Genomic DNA, 25,990 nt, shown 5'->3' with positions numbered 1-25,990 from the left:
TGGAGTGGTGTAGTGGATTTTCTTATAAAGAAGACCTGAAATTTCAGCTAAAATTTGATAGAAAGTACATCTGAGATGAAAGCCTAGATTTGATGTTTTGGTGAAAGAAACTTTTGTATTTCTAAATAATTGATGCAAATAAAGTCCAAGACATATTCATTGACTTGGAAATTTTCATGTTTCCATCCCCTAACTTGTCTAAAGAAAACTGGCAATAAAACTGATTATTATTATTTACAGGTTTTATCAAGTTTTAGAGATTTGCTTTCAGTTTGAGTTTGAGGAAGATAATTTTAGAAATTTTATTCTTTATTTTTTTTGTATTTCTTGTATTTAAAATGGCATAAACAAATTAAAATGTGTGAAATACCGTTTTCTAATACTTTTGGAGGGCACAGTATCCGATGAGTGATGAGTTATGATGAGTGCAAAATGAGTGTGGTATTATTACTGTTTTGTTTAAGAATGTTTAATTTTCACTGTTGCTGCACTTTGTGTCAAATCATAGTCATATCGTATATCATATTGATTTAACAATATTGATATACAATAATTTGGCCATATTGTACAGCGCTACTGTCAACTACATTAAAAAATGCTTAAAGTGGCAGGGAGGTAAGAGGGCTGTAATTAGGAGGGGTCAGCTGAAAGGCAAAAAAAGAAAAATGCTTAAAAAGGGGTCTGGGGAGGCAGAGCCTCTCCACCTTTTATTTATTTATTTATTTTTGCTTTTCAACTTCTGAGTGAGCTCCCCCCCCCCCCCAGACTCCTCACAGACTCCAGACAACCTCTCTCTCTCCCTCTCACTCAGTGACACACACATGCACACAGACACACACACGCACAGATACCTTAAACAAAATGCCAAGAATGTTAGGTAGTTAAAATAAATAAATAATTGGGAAAAAAATCACAGTTTGATCATAAAATTCAAAAAATAATACAACCCTTGGCAAAAATTATGGAATCACAGGCCTCGGAGGATGTTCATTCAGTTGTTTAATTTTGTAGAAAAAAAGCAGATTACAGACATGACACAAAACTAAAGTCATTTCAAAAGGAAACTTTCTGGCTTTAAGAAACACTATAAGAAATCAAGAAAAAAAAATTGTGGCAGTCAGTAACGGTTACTTTTTTAGACTAAGCAGAGGGACAAAAATATGGACTCACTCAATTCTGAGGAATAAATTGTGGAATCACCCTGTAAATTTTCATCCCCAAAACTAACACCTGCATCAAATCAGATCTGCTCTTTAGTCTGCATCTAAAAAGGAGTGATCACACCTTGGAGAGCCGTTGCACCAAGTGGACTGACATGAATCATGGATCCAACACGAGAGATGTCAATTGAAACAAAGGAGAGGATTATCAAACTCTTAAAAGAGGGTAAATCATCACGCAATGTTGCAAAAGATGTTGGTTGTTCACAGTCAGCTGTGTCTAAACTCTGAACCAAATACAAACAACATGGGAAGGTTGTTAAAGGCAAACATACTGGTAGACCAAGGAAGACATCAAAGCGTCAAGACCGAAAACTTAAAGCAATATGTCTCAAAAATCGAAAATGCACAACAAAACAAATGAGGAAGGAATGGGAGGAAACTGGAGTCAACGTCTGTGACCGAACTGTAAGAAACCGCCTAAAGGAAATGGGATTTACATACAGAAAAGCTAAACGAAAGCCATCATTAACACCTAAACAGAAAAAAACAAAGTTACAATGGGCTAAGAAAAAGCAATCGTGGACTGTGGATGACTGGATGAAAGTCATATTCAGTAATGAATCTCGAATCTGCATTGGGCAAGGTGATGATGCTGGAACTTTTGTTTGGTGCCATTCCAATGAGATTTATAAAGATGACTGCCTGAAGAGAACATGTAAATTTCCACAGTCATTGATGATATGGGGCTGCATGTCAGGTAAAGGCACTGGGGAGATGGCTGTCATTACATTATCAATAAATGCACAAGTTTACGTTGATATTTTGGACACTTTTCTTATCCCATCAATTGAAAGGATGTTTGAAATCATTTTTCAAGATGATAATGCATCTTGCCATAGAGCAAAAACTGTGAAAACATTCCTTGCAAAAAGACACATAGGGTCAATGTCATGGCCTGCAAATAGTCCGGATCTTAATCCAATTGAAAATCTTTGGTGGAAGTTGAAGAAAATGGTCCATGACAAGGCTCCAACCTGCAAAGCTGATCTGGCAACAGCAATCAGAGAAAGTTGGAGCCAGATTGATGAAGAGTACTGTTTGTCACTCATTAAGTCCATGCCTCAGAGACTGCAAGCTGTTATAAAAGCCAGAGGTTGTGCAACAAAATACTAGTGATGTGTTGGAGCGTTCTTTTGTTTTTCATGATTCCATAATTTTTTCCTCAGAATTGAGTGATTCCATATTTTTTTCCCTCTGCTTGGTCTAAAAAAGTAACCGTTACTGACTGCCACAATTTGTTTTCCTGATTTCTTATAGTGTTTCTTAAAGCCAGAAAGTTGCCATTTGAAATGACTTTAGTTTTGTGTCATGTCTGTGATCTGCTTTTTTTCTACAAAATTAAACAACTGAATGAACATCCTCCGAGGCCTGTGATTCCATAATTTTTGCCAGGGGTTGTAGTCATGGGTCAGATGAGAAGTGATTCATTTTATACTGAGAACTTATGCCTCCCCCTCTGTAAGGTGCGGGGGAGACATGAAATAAGTGCCCAATTTTCCTTGCACAAGTTGAACATCCTCCGAGGCCGGTGATTCCATAATTTTTGCCAGGGGTTGTAATAATAAAAAAGAAAGTTGTGTTGAGTATGACAACTCTTGTTCATGCATACTTAGTAGTTCATAATTTCCTACTACACTGAAAGTCAGTTCTGAGGCTGTTCTGTTACTCATTCATACCCTTAAGAATATTCATGTTCTAAGTTCATTAAAAAACTTGTTCTGCAAATAGTTCTCTTACTTTTGTGATCAAAATCATTGATTTGAATCTGAATTTTGAGGCTGTTCTGGAAATAATTGTCAAATAAACAATAAATGTAGAAACTTCTGATCAATCCATATCAATTTCAGACTTAACATAATGTACAGATGTAAACCACACCCATTTCTGGTTAAACCACGCCCACTTCCGGGTTAGGCCCCGCCCACTCCGAGTACACATACAGATAATTTAGATGGTTGAACAGATACAGAAAGTGGTGTACTCGCTCATCCTTATTACATAGGCTTTTGATTACTTTCGTAGTAGTAGTAGTAAATAAGGGGAAAGACACTTTGCATAAACATTGGCAAGTGTGCTAAAAGGGTGTGTCACCTTTCTATTCTCTTCTTTTACCATTGAACTTTTTACCTCTTCATTTTTGTAAGTAGCATAGTAGTATTAGCAGTAGTGATAGTGGTGGCAGTAGTAGTTGTAGTAGTAGTAGTAGTAGTAGTAGCAGATGTCTCTTCTTGAGGCATCTTTCTCTGGAATCATGGACAGGTTGGAGGTGATAGCTTTGTTTGTGAAGATGAAGTCTCCATTTCAGTCTGTGAAGCAAACCCACCCTGGGCCAGGTAATCAGCCAGTAAATAAATTTTAAAAATGAATGGTAAAATATAAAATTTCACCTTACTGCCAGTGGTGATTGTGAAGTCTGTTGAACCCTCTGCAAAAATTCACAGGGGTCCCCTCCAACCAGCTTTCATTACCATTAACCATCATCAGTGTGTTGCCTTGTCTTGTTGTTGTCGTCACTATTGCGCCTTTACCTGAATTCTGTACTACTTTTCCAACTGAATAATTTTAATATTTACCCTATTTACTTAAAGTGAGTGGAGACCATTAAAACATGTAGAATTATCTATTTATTTTAAGTAACTAATATTCACGATATTGATAAAGGAAAGTGATTCATTGTGTGTTAGGGCCCTGTTCCACTGGGGAGAGGATTAATGGTGCATGAATTGAGTATACAAAGTATTGGCATTCGTCCACAACAAAAATGGCCAAAAATGACAAATGTCCCAGTATGAATTATGGATATATTAATATATAGCGAATATATGATGAACAGTCGTGGTTATATAACACATGTAGTGAGGAAACGGATCCAACGCTTTGCGATTATCATGGCAGTATTATAGGTGTATTATGAATGCATTGCGCACGTGTTGCGCATGCACGGCATCTGCATTGCGGTCATAAAAGAAGCTCACTCAGGCCACCGGCATCACTATTCACACCAACAATACAGCCTCTGGAGCATTTGCTGGACTTGGACAAGTTTGATTGGAGTAAACAAGCAGTGAACAGAGCGAGTGGTGACGTCAGCGGATCGCGTCAGAATGCAGCTCATCTGAACGATTATAACAAGAAGTTAAATCGGTTATAAACATACGAGGGCTGTCAATAAAGTATAGGTCCTTTTTATTTTTTTCAAAAACTATATGGATTTCATTCATATGTTTTTACGTCAGACATGCTTGAACCCTCGTGCGCATGCGTGAGTTTTTCCACGCCTGTCGGTGACGTCATTCGCCTGTGAGCACTCCTTGTGGGAGGAGTCATCCAGCCCCTCGTCGGAATTCCTTTGTCTGAGAAGTTGCTGAGAGACTGGCGCTTTGTTTGATCAAAATTTTTTCTAAACCTGTAAGACACATCGAAGTGGACACGGTTCGAAAAATTAAGCTGGTTTTCGGTGAAAATTTTAACGGCTGATGAGAGATTTTGAGGTGATACTGTCGCTTTAAGGACTTCCCATGGTGCGAGACGTCATGCAGCGCTCCCAGGCGCCGTCGTCAGCCTGTTTCAAGCTGAAAACCTCCACATTTCAGGCTCTATTGATCCAGGACGTCGTGAGAGAACAGAGAAGTTTCAGAAGAAGTCGGTTTCAGCATTTTATCCGGATATTCCACTGTTAAAGGAGATTTTTTTAATGAACACAATGCATCTGATTTGCATCCGCCGCAAATCAGATGCAAAGCAGATATAATAAAAACACTTTATTTCGTGGCCAATCTGTATGCAGTCGCTACAACTTATTTTAGTTCATGATGTGGACATGATGGGCATGCAAAATATCCATTTTACACACTGTCCCAGTCCACTGCCAAGCCGCAAACCCCTGTCAGTTGCAGATATCAGCAGATGACGGCGGATATACAGCGCATAGATTGAGTATGTTTATGTATGTATTGAGTATGTATGGCGTATGTAATGCGGATGTCATCCGCAGTCAAAATTTTGTGCAGCTCAAAAATCCTGGAAACGGAAAAACGTGCCTCTGCAGATAATTGCGGACGTGTGTGGGTGTGGCCGACTCATACAAGCATGTTTCACGCATATTGCGGATTTTAAGCAAATATGAGCCAATTTTGTGCGCAATTCATATGCAAATCCTCCTAAACGCCAGTGGGACAGGGCCCTTAGAAGATGTGTAATGCTGCTGTGTAAGAAGATAAACAAATATATTACAATTACTGCACAATTCATATGTTCTTATTATTGTGATTATTATTAGTGCTGCAAAGTGGACATTTTGTTTAAAGGGACCATGGCCCTTTAAATCCCCCACATTCCCTCGCAGCTCTATCTATGTACCAGAACTTGCTTGGTAAACAGGAGGAAAACAGGTGAGGATGGCACTCACCGACATGTTTGGGCACTGCACAAACACAGATCTGAATGATCACAGTGAGGGCCGTGTGCACATTTCATCCTCATCTTCCTGTTATGCTTCTGCACTATTGTTGTAAGGCTCCCTGACCCTACTGGCCAGGCAAAGCAGTTTTCTGCCTTTGTCACTGCTTCACCTCAGGGAGCTTTGGTGGCTGCTACATGATCACATGATCAGTTCACATGGTTTGATGTTTTGTGTGCAGCTCTTTTTCCTCACCAGAAAACCTCCCACTTGACCCTGCTAATTAAAAACTGCACAATCTAATTGGTTTAATTCGTGTAACACCCAAAACAGACCCAGGATGAATCTCCACACATCAAATCTCTTGTTTTGTAGTGACACATAGAAACACTAACTCTTTCTGCTGCCTGTAACTAATTCCGTTAACACATACTGTATTGCAACACTTGGGCAAAGACACGTTGTTGCGAAATGTCAATGGCTTAATTTTGGATAAGAGCCGAATCTCTGCTGACATCTTAAGCTTCGCTAAAAGCGTTTTTTAAAAAAAGTAAAGTTGCTTCACCCCAGAGCTCACCAGTTGCAACTTCAAAGGGAAATAACTTTATCCCGTCAACTTTGAAGTCAAAGTTGTCATCTCTGCTCAGTCTTCAGTACTCCCACTTCACCTCTGCCAGCTCCTCACTCCCCACAGCGGGGAGGGGAATCGCGGAAAAGATAAGGTTACCATGGTGATTACCTGTCCCACCCTCCCCCATCCTCTCCTGGGGACCTGTCATTAAAAGCTGCCTTCCTTAGCAGTGACTTCTCCGGCTGCTGCCTGTCAGTCCGAGCGCCGTGCTTCCATTGTACACTGAGTGTGCATTAACGCCAGCTGACATTTAGCTCCTATCAGCTCGCAGAGCTGATAGGAGATGACAGCCATGATGGGCAGCATGATAAAACAGCACAACACACTATGGCAGCGTCTCACTCTCCTGCCTCAGACTTCAGGAGGAAATAAACCACAATGATGACGGTGATGATGATATTGAACGTATCTGAAGTCTGTCTTTGAAGCCGTTCTTATTGTACCATTTTAAGCTGCAGTCTGTTCGCTTGTCTCATTTTGACGACACATGAAAGCAGCTACAAACAAAAGTTGCTGCCATCTCTCCCAGTGTGAACGAGGCTAATGGTTTCATCTCTCGCATGCTTTTCATGCATGCACATTTCAAACGGATTGCACTGACTGCACATGCAACAGTCCTACATGCTGCATTAAGACGCTTCAGTATTTTGGGGAATATTATTCTGTCGCTCTGTCTCTCTGGTTTACTTTGAGGTGTTATCCCCAAAGGCTTTTTGGATGGCTTTCTCTCAGGGTTTGACATGTTTCTAAATGGAATGAGATCCCCAGCTGAAACGAATGTCATCAAAGATTTGATTTGAGCTTTAGAAAATGTTTTGTGACATAGTCGGGAGCTGTGTTCATATTGGAGTCAAGTGTCCCTATTCAACTGCAACCCAGACTTTTAGGACCATTGTTTTTGTGAACTTTTTGTTCACATCGTGTCCACTGCAGGAAGTAATGATGTCAAAAAATGAGGAAAAACCTGGTTAATGCTTTAAGGCTGTGTCACTGCAATGTTAGTATCAGTTCTGTTTGAGTTATAAATCCCACGAATCACTAAAATGCCTCGATAGGACTTAATTCTGTGCATATAGTACAACACAATCTGTGCTCGGAGGAAAACTCCCACGTGCAGATGTGCAGTGGTTACACTGAAAGAGAGAAACAGAATATTTTCAGCGTTGCCCATCAGAGACGTGACAGACCGCACAGATGTCCTCCTACCGAAGGTCACAGTGTTTCTCCATACAGACCTGTGAGATCAGTGAGCCGGCACTCGCATTTCTAAAATAATGATGATTTAGTCTCGCATATAGATATATTTTATTTTTAGCAGACTTTATCTTAAGATTTTTGTGCTACAGTGTGGGTGGATGTTTCTGATGGATTGCCTCCATCCAGTCCAGTTCTGAACTTCTTTCTCTGCACTTTCCATCTTCTATTGTGTAAAATTTCCACTGTTGCCAATGCGCTTGTTCAGGGGGTGGGTAAGGTTAGACCTGAGTCCTGCGTTATGTTGTGAATTGAATTGAAGATTGTTGATTACAGTTTAGTCACATTCATTTACGCAAAAAACCAGGGCTTTATCGTGACGAAAATACGAGGGGATGTCAAAACGTTTTGAGCCTCACACATTTTTCCCAGTCTGATATTACAATGCATCACACACCTGATCTACATCAGTGCCTTAGCTGCTTATTTCATGTAGGATCATATTGCTCACTTCAGTTGTTGAGTAATAACACTGTGCGGAAGAGTCATACCCTCCAGTGTCAGTCGTGGCATTCTGCTTCACCAGGACAACGCACCAGTCCACACCAGCCAGGTTGCCATGGACGCTGTGTGCGAGTGTGGCTATGATCTTCTTCCTCACCCACCCTATTCTTCAGACCTAGCCCCTAGCGACTTCCACCTCTTTCCCAGGCTGAAAAAATACCTTTGGGGCCAGAGATTTGAGGATGACAATGAGCTGCAGCGGAGGGCTCGTTAGGGGACCAAGATGTTGACTTGTACTGATCGGGTATCAATGACTGGCAAACTACATAGAACAAGTGTGTGGAGTTGGAAGGGGACTATGCTGAAACATAAAACATTATAAATCCTCTGTTTGAGGCTCCAAATAGTGCAGCAGATAAGTAAATATTTACTGAGGGATCCTTCAAATGGTGATGCAAGCACCAAATTTGGCACACATACTCCTTAGACATTACTCTTTTACAAATGCCGAGTGGCCACATGAACTTTCAATAGGCGGCCAAGAATCAATCAATCAATCAACTTTTTTCTTATATAGCGCCAAATCACAACAAACAGTTGCCCCAAGGCGCTCCATATTGTAAGGCAAGGCCATACAATAATTATGAAAAACCCCAACGGTCAAACGACCCCCTATGAGCAAGCACTTGGCAACAGTGGGAAGGAAAAAACTCCCTTTAACAGGAAGAAACCTCCAGCAGAACCAGGCTCAGGGCGGGGCAGTCTTCTGCTGAGACTGGTTGGGGCTGAGGGAAAAAACCAGGAAAAAGACATGCCGTGAAGGGGGGCAGAGATCGATCACTAATGATTAAATGCAGAGTGATGCATACGGAGCAAAAAGAGAAAGAAACAGTGCATCATGGGAACCCCCCCCACAATCTACGTCTAAAGCAGCATAACCAAGGGATGGTCCAGGGTCACCCGATCCAGCCCTAACTATAAGCCTTAGCGAAAAGGAAAGTTTTAAGCCTAATCTTAAAAGTAGAGAGGGTATCTGTCTCCCTGATCTGAATTGGGAGCTGGTTCCACAGGAGAGGAGCCTGAAAGCTGAAGGCTCTGCCTCCCATTCTACTCTTACAAACCCTAGGAACTACAAGTAAGCCCGCAGTCTGAGAGCGAAGCGCTCTAATGGGGTAATATGGTACTACGAGGTCCCTAAGATAAGATGGGACCTGATTATTCAAAACTTTATAAGTAAGAAGAAGAATTTTAAATTCTATTCTAGAATTAACAGGAAGCCAATGAAGAGAGGCCAACACGGGTGAGATATGCTCTCTCCTGCTAGTCCCCGTCAGTACTCTAGCTGCAGCATTCTGAACCAACTGAAGGCTTTTTAGGGAGCTTTTAGGACAACCTGATAATAATGAATTACAATAGTCCAGCCTAGAGGAAATAAATGCATGAATTAGTTTTTCAGCATCACTCTGAGACAAGACCTTTCTGATTTTAGAGATATTGCGTAAATGCAAAAAGGCAGTCCTACATATTTGTCCAATATGCGCCTTGAATGACATATCCTGATCAAAAATGACTCCAAGATTTCTCACAGTATTACTAGAGATCAGGGAAATGCCATCCAGAGTAACGATCTGGTTAGACACCATGCTTCTAAGATTTGTGGGGCCAAGTACAATAACTTCAGTTTTATCTGAGTTTAAAAGCAGGAAATTAGAGGTCATCCATGTCTTTATGTCTGTAAGACAATCCTGCAGTTTAGCTAATTGTTGTGTATCCTCTGGCTTCATGGATAGATAAAGCTGGGTATCATCTGCGTAACAATGAAAATTTAAGCAATGCCGTCTAATAATACTGCCTAAGGGAAGCATGTATAAAGTGAATAAAATTGGTCCTAGCACAGAACCTTGTGGAACTCCATAATTAACTTTAGTCTGTGAAGAAGATTCCCCATTTACATGAACAAACTGTAATCTATTAGACAAATATGATTCAAACCACCGCAGCGCAGTGCCTTTAATACCTATGACATGCTCTAATCTCTGTAATAAAATTTTATAGTCAACAGTATCAAAAGCAGCACTGAGGTCCAACAGAACAAGCACAGAGATAAGTCCACTGTCCGAAGCCATAAGAAGATCATTTGTAACCTTCACTAATGCTGTTTCTGTACTATGATGAATTCTAAAACCTGACTGAAACTCTTCAAATAGACCATTCCTCTGCAGGTGATCAGTTAACTGTTTTACAACTACCCTCTCAAGAATCTTTGAGAGAAAAGGAAGGTTGGAAATTGGCCTATAATTAGCTAAGATAGCTGGGTCAAGTGATGGCTTTTTAAGTAATGGTTTAATTACTGCCACCTTAAAGGCCTGTGGTACATAACCAACTAACAAAGATAGATTGATCATATTTAAGATTGAAGCATTAAATAATGGTAGGACTTCCTTGAGCAGCCTGGCAGGAATGGGGTCCAATAAACATGCCGATGGTTTGGACGAAGCAACCAATGAAAATAACTCAGACAGAACAACCGGAGAGAAAGAGTCTAACCAAATACCGGCATCAGTGAAAGCAGCCAAAGATAACGATACATCTTTGGGATGGTTATGAGTAATTTTTTCTCTAATAGTCAAAATTTTGTTAGCAAAGAAAGTCATGAAGTCATTACTAGTTAAAGTTAATGGAATACTCAGCTCAATAGAGCTCTGACTCTTTGTCAGCCTAGCTACAGTGCTGAAAAGAAACCTGAGGTTATTCTTATTTTCTTCAATTAGTGATGAGTAGAAAGATGTCCTAGCTTTACGGAAGGCTTTTTTATAGAGCAACAAACTCTTTTTCCAGGCTAAGTGAAGATCTTCTAAGTTAGTGAGACGCCATTTCCTCTCCAACTTACGGGTTATCTGCTTTAAGCTACGAGTTTGTGAGTTATACCACGGAAGTCAGACACTTCTGATTTAAAGCTCTCTTTTTCAGAGGAGCTACAGCATCCAAAGTTGTCTTCAAAGAGGATGTAAAACTATTGACGAGATACTCTAACTCCCTTACAGAGTTTAGGTAGCTACTCTGCTCTGTGTTGGTATATGACATTAGAGAACATAACGAAGGAATCATATCCTTAAACCTAGTTACAGCACTTTCTGAAAGACTTCTAGTGTAATGAAACTTATTCCCCACTGCAGGGTAGTCCATCAGGGTAAATGTAAATGTTATTAAAAAATGATCAGACAGAAGGGAGTTTTCAGGGAATACTGTTAAATCTTCTATTTCCATACCATAAGTCAGAACAAGATCTAAGATATGATTAAAGTGGTGGGTGGACTCATTTACTTTTTGAGCAAAGCCGATAGAGTCTAATAATAGATTAAATGCAGTGTTGAGGCTGTCATTCTCAGCATCTGTGTGGATATTAAAATCGCCCACTATAATTATCTTATCTGAGCTAAGCACTAAGTCAGACAAAAGGTCTGAAAATTCACAGAGAAACTCACAGTAACGACCAGGTGGACGATAGATAATAACAAATAAAACTGGTTTTTGGGACTTCCAATTTGGATGGACAAGACTAAGAGACAAGCTTTCAAATGAATTAAAGCTCTGTCTAGGTTTTTGATTAATTAATAAACTGGAATGGAAGATTGCTGCTAATCCTCCGCCACGGCCCGTGCTACGAGCATTCTGACAGTTAGTGTGACTCGGGGGTGTTGACTCATTTAAACTAACATATTCATCCTGCTGTAACCAGGTTTCTGTTAGGGCAGAATAAATCAATACGTTGATCAATTATTATATCATTTACCAACAGGGACTTAGAAGAGAGAGACCTAATGTTTAATAGACCACATTTAACTGTTTTAGTCTGTGGTGCAATTGAAGGTGCTATATTATTTTTTCTTTTTGAATTTTTATGCTTAAATAGATTTTTGCTGGTTATTGGTGGTCTGGGAGCAGGCACCGTCTCTACGGGGATGGGGTAATGAGGGGATGGCAGGGGGAGAGAAGCTGCAGAGAGGTGTATAAGACCACAGCTCTGCCTCCTGGTCCCAACGCTGGACAGTCACAGTTTGGAGGATCCAAGAAAATTGGCCAGATTTCTAGAAATGAGAACTGCTCCATCTAAAGTGGGATGGATGCCGTCTCTCCTAACAAGACCAGGTTTTCCCCAGAAGCTTTGCCAATTATCAATGAAGCCCACCTCATTTTTTGGACACCACTCAGACAGCCAGCAATTCAAGGAGAACATGCGGCTAAACATGTCACTCCCGGTCTGATTGGGGAGGGGCCCAGAGAAAACAACAGAGTCCGACATTGTTTTCAAGGGGTCAATTGAAGAGTTACACAGGCGTCAAAATTTAAAATGCTCCAATCATATTGAAATGTATTCCATATTATTTATCTGATCATAAAGATTCCAAAAAGGTGTAGTTTGGACATTCTGTGAATGAATGTTATGGAGTTATGGGGTAAAAATAGCAAGAATGGTGACAAAGGTTCTGCACATTGAGCCAGGGGCGTAGGTTTGCATATGGACCATAGGGACAAGTCACAACCAATATTTTGGGATGGCAAAATAGTCCCTACCAATATTTAGCATTTTTGTTTATATAACAAAATCATTCACTATTTTTTTGCGAACTCGATACTATAATTTTAGTCGTCACGTTTTGTGTTTTCGACGTGCCAGAGTGACAGGGTTACCCATGTTGCAATTTCATTGGCTCACGTTCTTCTCACACGGACGTAAACAAAGCGCATCTCGTGGCAGGCAGTGCTTAATTTGTAAAGTGGGAGGTCCCGGAGCGCAGAGGATGGGTGGCTCCGGTGCAGTGTTTCCAGATGTACGATAATTATCGTATTTGTACGATAGTTTTGCCCTCTGTACGATGTACGATCAATAATTGGAAAAAAACCAAATATGTACGATAATTTCAGTTGGTTGCCCAAACACGCATCTCTCTCTGACACCCAAGAATCATTTTGCAGGCGTTGCACTCAGTCGGCATCAAAGACACACCACACACAGGGCTGCTGCTGGCTTTGGGCTGTCGGGACAGTCATTTGAAAGCCCGCCCCCTCCCCATACAAAGTAATGAGTTCCCATCCAATCTCTGCAGGACAGGACAGGAAGATTCCCCAACCATCTTTTTTTTTTTTCGAAACTGTATTTCAACAAATGCAATAACAAACGAACAAAACACAAGAGCAAAGAGATAGACAAGAAAAATAAAAAAAAGTTCAAGTTCCTTATGGAGGTGTCAACATTTTTTCTGTTTTTCAACAAAATCTGCACAAGTGGCCATGGCATCGGATGACGACAGCGACCTCGAGGTTGAATTCGACTCTTTCTAGTCTGGTAATTAACACATGTTTGTGTTACTTCACAGTCTTGCTTGTGCATTTGCGTTCTTTTTGTGCCATAGTTTCCCCATTACTATAATTACTGTTTAAAAAAAAACGCTAAAATAGCTACGTTGTATGCGTTTTGTTTGTGTACGATAATTTCTCCCAAAATACGATAATTTTGAGGTTTTGGTACGATAGTTTCATATTTCATATCTGGCAACACTGCTCCGGTGCAGAAAAACAAGAAGGGCGGGGGGGAGGGGTTGCGAACAATGCTGTGCGCCACACTTAAAATAAACTGCACACACCTTGACAAATGACACTAATACCCTGCCTTTTCCTCAAAAAATACTACATTTATGTTTGCTGTCTGTCTCTGTACTTTTCTGTCACTTTTGCGCTCTTTTTCATACTTTTCCCTTGTTTCAAAAGTCACCGAACACACTTTACTGTAATATATGCAACATATAGCATACTGTTGGAAAGCACGGGTTCTTGGCTTGCTGTCAGTGTTGAAATTTTTCAGAGTGAGGGCTTACATGAGAATTTACGGTAATGAGAATCAGCGGCGCACTAGTGTGAAACTTCCATGTTTTTCCTCTGCGTTATGACATCACAGGCTTACGTTTACCGTAATACACCATATATATCATTGGAAATCCCTTTTTTTTTTTTTGGCAAATTAGGTTGCCAGATACCTACAACTGCATTATTGATGAAGAGAATAGATTATACATCTTGTTTGCAAAAACTTTTTTTTTTTTTTTTGTTAGCTCCACAAGTATTTTTTTTTTTTTTGTTGTTGTCTTGTTCTCTCAGGTGTAGGCCTATAGAATAGATTCGTGATTTTGGGTGCAATTTTGTTATTTAAGCTATTTGTTTGTTTGCCTACACACTTAATATTGTAAATAAAGTGTTAAATTATTCAGCATTATGTCGTCATATGTTATGTATTATGCTGTACTTGTGCATCTAATGGTATGAGTGGGTTAGGGGGTGATGGTGGTGAGCAGGGGGGCCGGGGGGGTGTGGTATTGTCCCTACAAAAGCTGAGACCAAACCTACGCCCTTGCATTGAGCTATCAATAAAAGAACCATTCTTTTAGGTGATGCAGGGAAGCTTAAGGCTTGAGCAGAAGATGGTACCAACTCTGCAGCAGACAACTGCTGAAACTTTTTCACAGATGAATCAACTAATAACTTGTGTTTCAATAGAGGAATTGGACCAAGAATTATTCAAATATCTACAGGTGCTGAAAGTACATTGTCACTCAGCTCCAGAAAGTTATCTTCAAATTTCTCAAAGTTTTTGGAATTCTATCATCACTAAGATGTAATACAAATGAATACATCTCCATCGAATCCAGTCATTTACTCTGACTCTCAGCCAGGCATCAAGGCACGTACAGATCCCAGACTAAAGTCACTGATTGTCTGCACAGGAAATGATTTCAGAACTTTACAAAAATGAAACCACACAGTCTTGTTGCATTGGGTTCCAGCATGTGGCAGAGTAGACGTCAGTTGAGTGGACGCATGAGCAACTGAAACAAAGAGACATATCATCAGAAATCTCCACTAAACTGAGGGCCCCTTCACACATACAGTAGTGTTCAGAATAATAGTAGTGCTATGTGACTAAAAAGATTAATCCAGGTTTTGAGTATATTTCTTATTGTTACATGGGAAACAAGGTACCAGTAGATTCAGTAGATTCTCACAAATCCAACAAGACCAAGCATTCATGATATGTACACACTTAAGGCTATGAAATTGGGCTATTAGTAAAAAAAAAGTAGAAAAGGGGGTGTTCACAATAATAGTAGTGTGGCATTCAGTCAGTGAGTTCGTCAGTTTTGTGGAACAAACAGGTGTGAATCAGGTGTCCCCTATTTAAGGATGGCTTCATCCTTAAATAGGTGTTGTGAAAGTGTAGGAACACGGACCCACAACAGGGGGCGCAATGAACGGACAATGGAGAAAGTAAATAACAATTTTTACTGTTGTGAAAATGCACAACCAATACAACAATTGACACTTTGGGTTTACACCGAATTCCACTGGTGTCGTGTGGGCAGGCTCGAAGGTAGGAGACGTCCGTCTCAGTCGAACCGGAACCACCCAGATCTCCTCTGCCACCGACCCCCGGAAATACTGGAACCGCCAAGTCCCGAATTCCCAGGTGGCCACTGCCTCCGCTCGTCGGATCCGGTACTGCTGGCAGGAGAGAGCAACAACACACAGATGTGGATGCGACAGCACCCAGCCACGGAGAGGGGAGAAGCCGCCTCCACCTCTTGACAATATACAGCAGGAAGGTGAGTACTTATTCAAGCAATTTAGCTGTTAGTAGTCAGCAGTCCTGAAACGGTTTACAAATCTTAGCTGGTTATTCAGAATATGAAGGCAGAGAATGTTACCTCAGTCTTAAGGCGATATCTCGGCACTGAGGTGGAGACGCCGTCCTCCTGATATACCTCGGTGCTGAGTAGAAACAGCTGTGTTTGGAGATGGGTGACAGCTGTCCCCCAGATTACTCCCATGATGCGGTAGCGCCCTCTGGTGCCTGGAGCCCGCACTCCAGGCAGGGCGCCCTCTGGTGGTGGTGGGCCAGCAGTACCTCCTCTTCAGCGGCCCACACAACAATAGGCACCTGTTGAACATGCTTTTCTCTTTGAAAGCCTGAGGAAAATGGGACGTTCAAGACATTGTTCAGAAGAAGAGCGTAGTTTGATTAAAGAGAGGGGAAAACGTATACGCAGGTGCAAAAACTTATAGGCTGTTCATCTACACTGTAAAATATAATAAGTTGACTTTACTTAAAAAAATATGCAAAGTCGTTGCCTTAAAAAAATAATTTATGTTAACTTAGATAAATTAGATATGATTAACTAATTTTTTGTTAGTTCTCTGTACTCAAATGAACTTAAATAAATTATATTATAGTAACTTATTCATTTTGAGTTTGCAGTACTCAAATAAACTTATAAACCTAGATTATAGTAACTTGTTAATTTTGAGTTTACAGTAGTCAAATAAATTAGATTACAGTAACTTATTTACTGTGAGCATCCAGTGCACAAATGACAGCGTAATTCTCTTTAGTTTTGTTCATCCTTCATATTCACGTCAATTTAATTTTCTTGAAGCTACAGCTAACTGCTAACTTTTAGTATTGACTCTGGTACACTGTCAGCTACACAAGCCATTTTTGTGTTTAAGCACCGCTGACACTTCTGAGGAAAAACAAAGGCGATCACAAATCCAACACAAACAACGAGTCAGAGCTGCTGTCTTTGAGCGCTCTGCCCACTGCTGTAAGGACAAGTTCTTTACTTTCAACATGGAACAGTACTGGCGTGTCACATAGGACATTAAAAGCAAAGCAGTTTTGACTTATGGTTTTGATTTATAAACCAAACTAATTCCAGACAGTTTATCATCAGTGAGTGAAAAACAGGTTGGAGAGAGCACTGGTGGTCCAAACATGGGCTTACCATGGACGTGTGTGGGCGGGAATGCGCAAAGTAAGTGAGGCAGATCTGCACATGTTTGAAAGAATGCCCCAAAGGACACTGGATATGAAAAATTATTTTTTCTAATTTGTCTTAAATGGGAAACATCAAGTAAAGCAGGTCTTCCAGTCTCAAAGTCTTACTAACTTATTTAAAATGAGTGTTCATAACAGGTTGATGAAAACTGAGTTTGGTTCACTTATCATACTTAATTCATTTGTATGTTAGCATTTACAGTGTACAATGATCTCCGATGCTTTAAAATGGGCAAAAAAAAAAACAAAAAAAAAAAACAGAGACATGTGGAAGAAAACAGAAAACAACCATCAAAATGAATAGAAGAATAACCAGAATGGCAAAGGCTCACCCACTGATCAGCTCCTGGATGATCAAAGACAGTCTGGAGTTACCTGTAAGTGCTGTGACAGTTAGAAGACACCTGTGTGAAGCTAATTTATTTGCAAGAATCCCCTGCAAAGTCCCTCTGTTAAACAAAAGACATGTGCAGAAGAGGTTACAATTTGCCAAAGAACACATCAACTGGCCTAAAGAGAAATGGAGGAATATTTTGTGGACTGATGAGAGTAAAACTGTTCGTTTTGGGTCCAAGTGCCGCAGACAGTTTGTGAGACGACCCCCAAACTCTGAATTCAAGCCACAGATTACAGTGAAGACAGTGAAGCGTGGTGGTGCAAGCATCATGATATGGGCATGTTTCTCCTACTATGGTGTTGGGCCTATACGAGGTCTGTTAGAAAAGTATTGAACCTTTTTATTTTTTGCAAAAACCTCATGGATTTGAATCACGTGTGCTTGCATGAGCAAACCTTGAACCTTCGTGCGCATGCGTGAACTTTTTCACGCCTGACGATTGCATCATTTTCTGGTAAGCAGCCTTTGTGTGAGGACATGTGCAGTGCGCTCGGTGGATTTTCATTTCAAGGAAAAAGACGGAACGACTGGAGCAGCGCCGCATCAAATTTTGCCAGAAACTGGGCAACAGCCAGGTGGAAACCATTCAGATGATTCAGACGGCTTTCGGTGACTTTTCAGTCATGTGACTATCCGAGAAATTGTGGAAGAGGTGGGCATGTCACAGCATGTCCTGTGAGACTTCAACATGAAGGCGCTTTTGCTCCCCCATCAGAAGCAGCATGAATTTCACAGCCACTCTTTTCATGGCCAAATCTTCTGTCTTCTACAGTGGAAATCTTCTACAGTGGAATGTGCTGAAAAAGTGCTGATGTCCACCTCTTCCGCAATTTCTCGGACAGTCACACGATGGCCCCGCATCACCACAGCGTTCACTTTGGAAATGATCTGGTCAATTCAGCATGTTGATGGCCGACCGGAGCGTGACGCGCTCTCCACCGTTGTGTAGATGTCTTTAAACTGGTTGTACGGCTCCTTAATCTGTGTGAGGATCATCAGGATCATCACCGAAAGCCGTCTGAATCATCCGAATGGTTTCCACCTGGCTGTCGCCCAGTTTCTGGCAAAATTTGATGCGGCGCTGCTCCAGTCGTTCCGTCTTTTTCCTTGAAATGAAAATCCGCTGAGCGCACAGCACACGTCCCACACAAAGGCTGCTTACCAGGAAATGACGCAATCGACAGGCGTGAAAAAGTTCACGCATGTGCACGAAGGTTCAAGGTTTGCTCATGCAAGCACACGTGATTCAAATCCATCAGGTTTTTGCAAAAAATAAAAAGGTCCAATACTTTTCTAACAGACCTTGTATATCGCAAACCAGGTATCATGGATCAGTTTGGATATGTCAAAATACTTGAAGAGGTCATTGCCTTATGCTGAAGAGGATATTCCCTTGAAATGGGTGTTTCAACAAGACAATGACGCCAAGCACACTAGTAAACAAGCAAAATCTTGGTTTCAAACCAACATAATTAATGCCTCGCAGATGTGAAGAAATCATGAAAAACTGTGGTTATACAACTAAATACTAGTTTAGTGATTCACAGGATTGCTAAAAAAGCAGTTTGAACATAATAGTTTTGAGTTTGTAGCATCAACAGCAGATGCTACTATTATTGTGAACACCCCCTTTTCTACTTTTTTTCACTAATAGCCCAGTTTCATAGCCTTAAGAGTGTGCATATCATGAATGCTTGGTCTTGTTGGATTTGTGAGAATCTACTGAATTTACTGGTACCTTGTTTCCCATGTAACAATAAGAAATATACTCAAAACCTGGCTTAATCTTTTTAGTCACATAGCACTACTATTATTCTGAACAGTACTGTAGTACGAATGTGGTCAAATTGCACATGAAGTGTGCATGAAGCAGGAATCATATGCAATACGTGTAAAATCGTAGCTGCTTCTAACGCCTCGTACACCTGTTGCTACAACAGCGACTGAAAGACAGAGTGTGCGCTGTGAGAGCCCATCGAACCCTCTCGCGGCAGGTGTTGCCAAATTCCACCTGACACACACAAACATCTAACACCACTCGTTTGGCACTTAGAAAATGTGTGGCCATTCACACTATTAGCACAACAATAGTCAGCAGACAATCACTGTTGAGATGGATGTGAAATTTGTCTAAGTGCTCCCACAACTGTGCCTTTGCAAACAGCAACACACATGTGGTCTGCATGTGTATTGCACGTGTGCGCATGTGTCGTGCTCCCCCAACACATGTGGCATGCTGGGGGCGCACACTTGCATAAAATGCTGATATATATGCTGCACAGCCATGATCACATGGGGGCCACACAGGCAGGTCAGAGTGCACACAGCATAGCAAGGTACCTGTCAGCTGCTGACCACAGACTCACTGACAGCTCAAATAACACAGACACAGTGACACATTGGTGTGTGCACTGAACTGACAGGGGGGTGTTCACCGACAGGAGCAGCTGTGGAGATCTATGGTTCTGGACGTCGCAGCTGGAGAACACGTACCGTGTTTGGACGGACATAAACTAGCAACTGTCCACTGTGAGGCGTGTGTGTCTGCTTGCTGTGCTCACGTGGACATACATAAAAACATATATCGCTGTTGCAATGGGCTGCAGCGAGCGAGCGCATGCCGCACACATTGACAGGCTACCCCAGGTGAAACAGACCATCAGATCATAACACGCAGCAGGTGATTTGAATGACATGTCACCCACGTGAGCTCTGTTCCACATGACGCGGAATCTGTCCTGCAGTGCACCATCTACAAGACACGCTTGTCGGGGTGGACACATGCGCGGGGCCGGCAGGACACACTAGCCCAGCAGATGTGGACATGATAACAGCACCCCACTCCATTCATGTCATTTCATGACTGTACGTCTGTGACCATGGGTCTTCTACAGAGGAACAGATGGATCATACTTGTACTGCAACCCTGTCTCATGGCATGTCATGATTCAGGAGTACAAAATATACATTAATCTATTGGTTCATGATATTGCGACAAAAAGTGCCTCATTTTTGTCACGGCAGCACAAATTCATACTCATTCATTTCGTGATGGCTGCACAAAATTAAAAGTGAAGCAGGGTGGTTATGGTTAGGGTTGGGGGAAGGAGTAGGATTAGGTTATGGTTAAGTTTATGGTTGGGGGTAGGAGTAGGGTTAGTAATAGTGAGTTAAAAAAAAACCTTGTCACGAAAATTTGACTCATCTCATGACGGGAGCACGAAAAAAACGTGAGACCTGGCTGCGTTGTTGTAATGACAATGATAATAAAAGCTAGCTAGCTATCTATCTATCTATCTATCTATCTATCTATCTATCTATCTATCTATCTATCTATCTATCTATCTATCTATCTATCTATCTATCTATCTATCTATCTATCTATCTATCTATCTATCTATCTATCATACATGCAGGTTCACACTTAATTGCCTGGATGCAAGAGGTTTAAATCACATAATGGAAATGTGGATTGAGGTTGCACTCACAGAAATATTTAACCCTAACTTTTAAGATTTATGTAATTTATTACATGACAAGTTCCCATTTACTGTTTTAGGTAATTTTAATACAAACCTACCAAATAAACCATGATGCATATTCATTACTGTAATAAATCCTATTTATTTGAAAAGCATAATCCTCAGCTTTATGTATTTAGTATTAATAAAATATAATTACTCTAAATCAGTAATAATGACAGTATTTACTTAAAATACAGAAAGTATATTGTTTGAATTGCATAATAATTATGTTACCTATACAAGATGAATGGCATAGGTAACATAATGCATAAAGCAATGCATGTGACTAGTTTCTCCATCCAGGAGGTGTCTTGAAGTTGTCATTAACAACAAACGCTTTTCTATAAAGCACTGAATAAAATTCAGTAAGCGTGTTCAATACTTTTTCCTTGTGTCATTCAAATTTTATTACACATAACTTAATTTCTGTACTTATTTGTTTTGATTTCTTTTTATATGTGGATTACTGAGAAAAATGGCACCATGTTCAATACTTATTCCAGCTATAGATAGATAGATAGATAGATAGATAGATAGATAGATAGATAGATAGATAGATAGATAGATAGATAGATAGATAGATAGATAGATAGATAGATAGATAGATAGATAGATAGATAGATAGATAGATAGATAGATAGATAGATAGATAGATAGATAGATAGATACGACAGGTTGTCAGAATTAATATGATTGTTTTTCAGAAAGAAATGAAAATGGAAAAAATAAAACTCACTTTGTATTTAAAACTGATCCAGAATCCAGAACCTAAGACGAAACAACTTTTAATTGTTTTTTTTATATATATATATATACCTTGATAAAACTGTTCACTATAATATGTTTTCACTGAGTTCAGCTGAACATATTTTTAGATTTTTACCTCCGCCAAGGAGATGTTTTCAGTCGCGTTTGTTTGTTTGTCTGTCTGTTTGTCAGGAGGATAACTCAAAAAGTTTTGAACGGATTTTGATGAAATTTTGTGGAGTGGTTGGAAATGAAAATTGAGTACTATACATGCTCAGACTTTTCACGTTCATACTTTTCAGTTGGTCAACATTTCTAAAAATCTTTTTTTTTTGTATTATTCTTAAGTAATTTTCTGATTTTCTGATATACTGAATTTGGGATGTTCATTAGTTGTCAGTTATAATCATCAAAATTAAAAGAAATAAAACACTTGAAATATATCAGTCTGTGTGTAATGAATGAATATAATATACAAGTTTCACTTTTTGAATGGAGTTACTGAAATAAATCAACTTTTTCATGATATTCTAATTATATGACCAGCACCTGTCTGCCCTATAGTGCAATGCTCAACAATTAATATTGTAACTGATCTGTATCCAGACTCCTGATAATACCCTGTTCAACCAATATTTTCACCACATTTTATATATTTATTTATTTATTTAAAACAAAACAAAACAAAAAACATGTCTAGACGTTTTCAAACCATTCAAGCAGGAGCCAAAACCTCTGAATTGGAACATCTGGATCATCACAGCAGAACAGAGTAACATTTCCCCAAAGACTTGCAGGATTGAAGCACCTGATCCTTCAGTGCGCCTCCTGCTCCATGGAGACTCATCTCACTCCATAACTCCCACCTCCCTCTGCTCTTCCCACTTCTGATTATCTGAATGTTTTTGTCCCTTTTTTCTCGCTCTCTCAGTTTCAGCTTACCCACAGATTGACCAGTTCCAGCTCTTCATAAACTGAGCGCACCTGATTCTGTTAATCAGATGCGGCCAGAGCCGCAAGAGCGCGTGCCAGGTTATCTTCCACGTGACCAGTGCACAATTTTACGCAGCCTTGTGTTTTTGATAATCGTGATAAGCCTCACTGAGGTGATGAGAGATGGCCTGACTTGCACGCGCTGGAACTCAGTGACGTAGGTTTAAGCTGAATCGCGGAGCGCACGGATGATGAGCGGAAGCGCCAGTGCGCACGACCCTATAATAACGTGAGTGAGCAGCGTCGCTGTCTTTTCAGCACCACTCACTGACAAACCAACCGAACGAAGAGGCAACACTGACCGCAACCTGCTGTGGATCGTTTTCTCCGACAACCATCCAGATTATAACTTTCTTTAAATCTAGTGGAGTCGGTGTGAAATGTATTTTTAGTCCGTTTTCACCGCTTTAAAGTCATAATTTCGATTTGATCGCTCGTTCAAAGCAGATCCGTCCTCGTGCTTGTTGGATGTTTGATCAGATTTTTCACTGCGGACTCTGTTTTGATTAAGTCAATGGTTTTTCTACGCCGTGAACTTGTTTTTCTACTTCTATTAGTTTGGAAGTGCGTAACATGTCCGCAGCCACTTCACTTTGAGTCCGCATTGAAAGAAGTTTCTTCGATCTAAAACCGTTGTGCTGCAGGTTTTACGCGCTCATTCTGGAGGAGCAGGAGCATCTAGTCGGAATGTTCACTTTCACACTTGGACTGTTGTGTTTGGTCAGCGGATGCGCGGCGCGCACTCAGGATGCCACAGGTAGCCGCTTCGTGTGCAACGCCATCCCCCCGGGCGCAGAGCCGGGCTGTGGGTATGGTCTCGGAGTGAACCGCGTTCAGGGCAGCAGCCCCGTGGAGGACGAGTTGCGGAACACGATCATCCAGCTCCGGGAAACCATTCTGCAGCAGAAAGAGACCATCGTCAACCAGCAGGGAACCATCAAGGAGCTCAACAGCAAGCTGGCGCGCTGCGAGGCGGCCGCGGACGAGACTACGCAGGTCAAATCCCGAGGTCAGGGCTCCAGACGGAAGGAGTACGGCAAGAATACCATGGGCGATCTGCCCCGGGACCCCAGCGACACTATAGACCAGCTGGGAAAGACAATGCAGAGTCTCAAGGGTCGGTTGGAGAACCTGGAGGTATGGCGCACACGTACGTAAAACGCGACATAGTGAAAACAGAAACGTCTGATGATTGCGTGTCGTCAGTACAAAGCTTTACTGTATTTTTCTTACCCCATATTGGTAATGTCTTTGAGAGAATTACGTTTCTGAGGGGATTATTGAGATCAAAGTGTCACCAAAGAAGCGTCAGCTCACTTTTAAAGAGCTGCTGACGGTGAAATCGACTGCGCACGAATCCTTAATAACAGAACAGCAACAAAAACCCTGCCAGAAGTGCGATCGTGCATGTGTGGTGCGGGGATTTGCAAAGCATCTTTGAATAATTTATGAGGTTCTGTGTGTGTTCCATTTTTTTTTTTTTTTTCAGCCGTTTGACTAATTATTCAGAGCAGCTGATGAAATTCACGGCTGCACAAACCCGCAATTTTACAGTGAATCACATTTTGACACTTCAGTAATTCATGTTCCTGCAGAATTGACATTTTCATTGCAGCCTGGCCTTTATTCTGACCCATACCTCACTTCTGCAAGAGCATCCAGCCCACAAATCTGTTGGATATGTTAAGCCCCCGTTTTATATTATTTTATCATTTGCGAGCAGACAAGCCCGGATGCTCAAACACAAGGTTCTATCTTCTGCAGTTGTGTTGCTGATCCATCCCTCTATCATCCTCCCATCTTTAACACCTCAGATCAAAAGAAGATATTGCAGCTGAGAGGATGCATAATACATTACAGTTTAATCACATTTCTATTGATCTGTATCTGCTTAACATAATGATTAGTGCAACACTGATCCCATGGCCCCCCTGGAGCAGAGTTGCCCAATAATCAGATATGCATGTATCAACACTGCATCCAAGACGTGCTATTTTCAGCTTTCAGTGCCAGATTACCAATGATCATCTCAGCGTTCTACTGTGTCAGGACAGATTCATCAAACTCCATGAATATGTCACAAAGTGAATCCCAAAGTGAAGCTGGCAGCAGGCAGGGGAGCGTCACCACCGACAATGAAAGCATTTTGTGGCAGAGTGATTGCACCACCTGTCAGCATGGGTCTGCACAGTAGTAATCTCCTTAAAAAAAACACTGCAGCACACCAGTTACTCCTTGGCCTTTTGTGGAGTTGCTTCATTGGTTTGTGTCTATGATAAAAAAAAAACAAAGGGATTCATGCTGAGTTACTGTTTGCACTCACTCTGTCATCTCCAACTGCTTACTCCAGTTAAGGGTCACAGGGGGGCTGGAGCCTATTCCAGCAGTCACAGGGCGTGAGGCGGGGTACACCCTGGACAGGATGCTAGTCTGTCTCAGGACCACGTATAGACAAACAAACACATTCAAACGTGCACGCACACCTACTTACAATTTCAATTTTCTAATCCACCCTAACCTGCATGTCTTTGGATGTGGGAGGAAGCCGGAGCACCCGGAGGGAACCAGCGCAGGCATGGACAGAACATGCAAACTTCACACAGAAAGGCCCCAGGTGGGGATCAGTCCCATGACATTTTTGTTGGAAGGCAACAGTACTAACCACCAAGCCACTGTGCTGCCCTAATTACAGTTTACTTTTGATTTTTTTTTTTTGCAGTGCAGTTATAAAGATAAAAGCATGCACCTATATGTAGCAGCTTTCTCTGCATGGTGTTGTGTTTTTGGCTCCTCCCACTCACTACCCTCAAGATGCAAAGTCCCAGTGTCTGGCATGGCCAGCCCAGTCTCACATTTATTTTTTGTCCTCCCATCATGAAATGAGTCAAATTTTCGTGAGGTTTTTTAACTAACTTTTACTAACCCTACTCCTACCCCCAACCCTAACCTTAACCATCACCTAATCCAACTCCCATAACCACCCCGACCCCCCGCTTCACTTTTAATTTCGTGCAGCAGTCACGGAATGAATTAGAATGAATTCGTGCTGCTGTGATGAGAATAAGGCGCTTTTTGTCACAATATCATGAACCAATAGATTAATGTATATTTCGTGCTGCTGAATCATGACTTGCCGTAAGACCAGGTTGGGCATGGAACAGCGATGACCTGACCAGTTGGTCAACCCAGTCATTGACCTGTATGGCCAGAGTATCCTTTGGCTGTTGGGGGAGTGAGGCCTATTATACAAATAATGAGTTCAGTGGTACGAATATTTCACCAAATTAAATATTCATTCCATTGAAAAAAATGTAAAAACATTCATTATTTGTTTTATATAATGGCTAAAATAGATCCTTGTCATTTGATATTTTATTCATTTATAAACAACAGAAAAGAGACTTACATTTTGGTGTTCCACTGTAACGTGTAGTCCAGTGATGCTGTGCACTGACTTCAGACTTCCATTAAAAAAAGACTGTGTGTTGTTC

General features: G+C 41.0%; 1 protein-coding gene and 1 long non-coding RNA gene across 3 annotated transcripts in view; one reads left to right on the top strand and one right to left on the bottom strand.

Moving 5' to 3' along the window:
* Nucleotides 1-8,127: 8,127 nt before the first annotated feature.
* LOC117528133 lies at nt 8,128-25,078 on the bottom strand. The gene is made up of 3 exons (XR_004565678.1): nt 25,065-25,078; nt 19,576-19,585; nt 8,128-8,204 (listed from the first exon to the last, which is right to left on the bottom strand). It is a non-coding gene; the product is annotated as an uncharacterized LOC117528133 (long non-coding RNA).
* nptx2a (neuronal pentraxin 2a) overlaps nt 22,906-25,990 on the top strand; it is a 56,648-nt gene continuing 53,563 nt past the window's right edge. For both annotated transcript variants that reach the window (XM_034190707.1, XM_034190706.1), the window contains exons 1-2: nt 22,906-23,063; nt 23,144-23,636. In XM_034190707.1, the coding sequence (XP_034046598.1) occupies nt 23,014-23,063; nt 23,144-23,636 (543 nt within the window). In that variant the 5' untranslated portion in view covers nt 22,906-23,013. The remainder of the gene's footprint in view (nt 23,064-23,143; nt 23,637-25,990) is intronic.

The sequence above is a fragment of the Thalassophryne amazonica genome, chromosome 16, assembly GCF_902500255.1.
Source record: "Thalassophryne amazonica chromosome 16, fThaAma1.1, whole genome shotgun sequence".
Lineage (NCBI taxonomy): Eukaryota > Metazoa > Chordata > Actinopteri > Batrachoidiformes > Batrachoididae > Thalassophryne > Thalassophryne amazonica.
This window is presented reverse-complemented; position numbering and strand designations above follow the sequence as displayed.